The sequence below is a fragment of the Palaemon carinicauda genome, chromosome 6 (assembly GCF_036898095.1).
Source record: "Palaemon carinicauda isolate YSFRI2023 chromosome 6, ASM3689809v2, whole genome shotgun sequence".
Taxonomy (NCBI): Eukaryota; Metazoa; Arthropoda; class Malacostraca; order Decapoda; family Palaemonidae; genus Palaemon; species Palaemon carinicauda.
Window position 1 is genome coordinate 156,039,246 of NC_090730.1, and position 5,000 is coordinate 156,044,245.

The 5,000-nt window shown below is 32.8% G+C and overlaps 1 protein-coding gene across 1 annotated transcript in view; it reads left to right on the forward strand.

The window, feature by feature from the left end:
* LOC137643294 (sushi, von Willebrand factor type A, EGF and pentraxin domain-containing protein 1-like) overlaps window positions 1-5,000 on the forward strand; it is a 310,342-nt gene that overhangs the window by 245,852 nt on the left and 59,490 nt on the right. The window contains 1 exon segment of the mRNA XM_068376133.1: window positions 597-601. Within this exon segment, the coding sequence (XP_068232234.1) occupies window positions 597-601 (5 nt within the window).

The following is a 5,000-nucleotide window of genomic DNA, read 5'->3' on the forward strand; positions in this document are numbered from 1 at the left end:
AGAGAGAGAGAGAGAGAGAGAGAGAGAGAGAGATGGAAAAGGGGTATACAGTATATATAAAGTATATTTACAGGAAGATGACAAGGTGGTGTGGTAGCAGACTGATACCCCGTAAGATTCAAACAGCCACTGTGGAGACGAAAGTGAATAGTACGACACATAACTCTCACATAAAGTAGTTAGGCCTACCGCCTACCAGTCCACCCAATCATAAACGATTACCAGCATTTACTAGAGCTAAGAAAAAGAACAATAGTTTATGAGTCTCACCTTTAAAGAGTTCATGAGAAATCATCAAATATTAAAATATATGATCATTATAATTTTTTTTAAATGTGCCACATTCTTATAAAAGATTGGTGATATTTTTGCAAGTAAAAATTCCACCTAGTAATGAATATGGAAAAAATTCCTCGCTTTTTCCACCTGTCAGACGGGTCCTTCGAGTTGAACGCGTGTGTAATAAAGTTGCCTGCCATGATTCATTCTAGCAATAAATCATAACTCTTCAAAACTTTTATCATTTTTCTACACGATAAACGGCTACCTGTTAGCTGTGATAAGTATGTTTGCTCCAACTTATGAAATCAGAATAGTGTATGTATGGTTGATATATTACCCAGAATTAATTGTTGTAATTTAAGAGAATTGCCAGAGATTTATTATAATGTTGGTTCAGTTTTACTCATGGGATTTTTATATCGTATAATTCTCAAATATTAAAGATTATTCCTCATTTCAATTTTACTAATTCTTGATTAGAATGGTAAATTTGAAGCTTTAAAATTGATTTTAATAAGATATTTCTTTAAATTATTTTTTTTATACTGAGTAAAATAAAATTCATACAAAGAAGAAGCTGCCCCTATGTCAATAGAATTTTAGCCATGATGAAAGTCAGATTAACAAACAGACAAGGCGAAAGGACAAGCATGTAAACAGAGAAAACAAGGACACATATAAATCCCGAGGAATAGACAGGAGATGAAAGGCGAGTCAGAAGGCGCTTCGTTGAAGAGCTTATTAGAGGAAAATTATGAGCGTTTCTCCAGCCTCTTCCATAGGACGAAGTTTACCTTGCCCCTGGGTAAATCAGCTTTAGTACGAGGCAACTGTTAATACCAGAGAGGTTTAAAGGGCTTTACATATTTAGGGGCACAGTCCAGTGTGTGTGTGTGTGTACGTGTGTGTGTGTGTACGTACGTGTGTATATGGGTATATGCATTGCGGCTATAAATCAAAGGCATGTTGAAAATTGTGTATAATAAAGAGTGTAAAATAGGGATTTTTTTTAGGTTAGGTAGATGACGAGCGTGTTCGTAATAAATGATGACTATTGTTCATGGGTGATTAATCATTTTCTTCATAGTGCTTTGGACACTCGATATATATTTAGGGTATTATATATATATATATATATATATATATATATATATATATATATATATATATATATATATATATATATATGTGTGTGTGTGTGTGTGCGTGTGTGTGTGTGTGTGCAAGCGCGCGTAAGTGTGTGTATGTGTGTGAGTGTCTGTGCGCGGGCATGCGTGCATACGTGCATTTAAGTAGAATGGAAAGGAAAAGGGAGCGATAATCACTCTTATTGACCAACGCACACGATCACACACACACACACACACACACACACACATACACACACACACACATATATATATATATATATTATATATTTATATATATATATATATATATATATATATATCAGTAATACAATTTAGAGTTAAAGTGGAAAAGAAGTTGGTTTTGGAATTCAGTATGTATTCTTTCACTGCTATGTTATCATTATTATTGTCATTATTATTCTGGCGGAACCATTTATTGTAATAAAGTACAAGTGCTCTTTCAGATGCATTATTATATTTAAAAGGGAATGTCTCTACTTCACTCTGGAGTAATCACAGCCTAAATAATTTCGTCCTTCCCTTTGAATTGAAATAATTCATTCTGGCGTTCATCTGATAATGATTAGGAGCGGATAATTGTAACACTTCGTTTACCGGCAGCCAAATACTCCATCTAATTTTTATTTTCAGCTTGTATTTTTATGATGAATGTAAAGTGTTCGTTCAAATATATTCTCGTTTATTGGTTTATCCTAGTGAACTTCATGACTTAGGGTCGATAATTTGGCACATCATTAGACAACAGGATTTCACTTATGGTCATGTTAATTATTAGATATAGGACACTATTGAAAATAACAGTTTGTTTGATGCAGCACTGAAATCTAGAAATATAGCTTCAGGCTTAACTTAAATATGAATAATTGGTTATTTGAGAAGTACGTCAAGGTTTGATGATTTTCAAAGCAGTGTTAAATCCCAGGGTAAAATTTACGTGTAATAAACGAATCGTATTTTGGAGCTAATATTCATTTAGACTGATGCAATAGTGTCAGTAGGGTGATATCAAAATTTCAATTTCTAACCAAACAATGAAATTTTTCGTTATAATGAAAATTATCACAAAAAGGGAAAAAAAAATGAGTAATTCGTAAAATCTAGCAGAAACGAAGAATAATAGTTTTATATAATGAAATTCATCATTTTATCTTATGGTAGAAGTTCATTTCGTTCCTTAAACCACTGTCGAAATATGTAAAATAAATGTTCTTACAACGTTGGTTATATACTTTTTAAAAGAATAAATGAATTGAGCTAGAGAGAGAATTGAATTTTCACGAGGCTGGAAAGGAGATGGTAATTGTTCTTCTTGGCAGGAACACTCTCTCTCTCTCTCTCTCTCTCTCTCTCTCTCTCTCTCCTCTCTCTCTCTCTCTCTCTCTTATATTTACTTTTGCATTGTTATATGATTGGTGTTTTACGATATAACGAGCCTTGATTCTACGTGAAATATAGTCTCTTTCACCTTAGGTTCATATCAATAAGACATGATACTGAGCATGTATTAGATAGAGAAAAAGTAATGCAGTATTTTCATATGGGAATGACTTCAATTAATTTTCATATGCTTCTTAGCATCAATAAACTCAAAATATTTGTTTGCAAAAATATATCAACACCAATCCCTTTCACAATATCAAAATGGTGGAAGAAAAAATACAGCGTGCAATTTTATATAAATCTACGGACCTAAGTAATCATATTTCACTTCTTTTTGTTAACAACATTAAAATGGTGGGAAGAAAAATGAGTGTTACCATTTTAGATAAATCTACGGACTTGAGTAATCATATTTCACTTACTTTTTGCTACCAACCTACTTTCCTAGGATGTGCATAAGAGCCCTAAATCGAACGGAAAGGGCATAAAACCATTTCAAAGGCAGAAGCTGTAAAATATGCTTGCATAACATTTTCTAAATGTCGGAAAACGGAAATACAACCGACTCAGTTGGTGGAATATTATAGATATCTGAATGTGTACGCATCTGCATGTGTCAGGTATATAGTAATATAAATGTGGGTTTATATATATCATCATCATCTCCTCCTACGCCTAATGACGCAAAGGGCATCAACGCTATATATATATATATATATATATATATTATATTATATATATGTGTGTATGTGTGTTTATACGCACACACACACACACACACATATATATATATATATATATATGTGGTGTGTGTGTGTGTGTGTGTGTGTGTGTGTAAACATGTATATATGTGTATGTATGTCTTGGTATATTTTGTGAAAGACAATGATTAATTGATGTGAGTTTCAAAACGGGGAACGTCAAAACCTCCCATAGATTATTATAAAACAATGGAGTAAAATGCCACGTAAAAAAAATCATGCAACCCAAAATGCACTGATTGTTATTTCCCAAAATAAACAATGTTTTACAACAATAGCTCAATAACTCTCTTTTTAGGAAAACAAAAATTGTGACCAGCGAATGGAATTCCAGCCGAATTCATTGTGGTGTTTGATGGCACAATTACCGACCACCATTTGTAATCTCAGTGTTATTACGATTTGGGGCATTTGTCATTGCTGGGAATTTTATATGTACTTCTGCTCTGGCGATCGGTGTTTTAGATATTTTGGATTATGTATGATTTTGTAGTTATTTGAACCGATCTCCTTCATGTTAGGTTAAATTAAAAGAATAGAAATACGGCACACATAAGGGTTATTGTTCAATTTATTAACAACTTTATTCATGGCTAGAATTAAGGCTAGGTCAACATGCTAGTGTACGATAACTCTGACACAGTTTATTCAAGCTCATTTTTTTTTGCAGTTATTTGGTTTAATATCCTTCATATTAGGCTATATTACAACAAACATAGTAATAAGTTTATTCATGGATAGATTTTAGGCAAAGGTAACATGGTAGTGTAAGATATCCGTGAGATGATTTATTTCAGCTGCTCCAAAAAGGAAATAATTTTGAGGAAAAAACTGGTCTTTACATAATCTTGAGGAAAAACTATTCCTTGTGTGTTTCCAGAAATGGAGTATGAATAAGAAGCCCATTGTTAGCATACATAATTGACGTAAAAGGGTTTCCAGATTGAATGGAATTACTAGTAATTTTTAATTGATAGTCCTTTGCTAAATTTGCTCTAGATCTTCTATTTTATTACTAGTCAGATAATTTCACAATTTTAGATATCAATTTTGAATGTAGAGTTTTTTTTATTAATGGAAATTTTTATGATTTTCTGTCCAGGAATTTAGTTACCCTTTAACAAAATGCCATTTAATCCCCACAGGCATCATAGGGTCACATAAATTCTAGTCTCGTCTCCCAAACCTGAGTGATACAAAACACTCTCTCTCTCTCTCTCTCTCTCTCTCTCTCTCTCTCTCTCTCTCTCTTTCTCCTATTATCTTTAATATCACTTTCTTAGTCTTAAAAGAGCTCAAGGATAATATCCCATCGTGAGAACAGTTTTCATAATGAAGATGCCACTATTATTTTGGGTCAGGATCGTAAAGTTGACAAGGTTATTACGACGCGGAAATTGTTTTCTACTGGGCAATAAGAGGGATG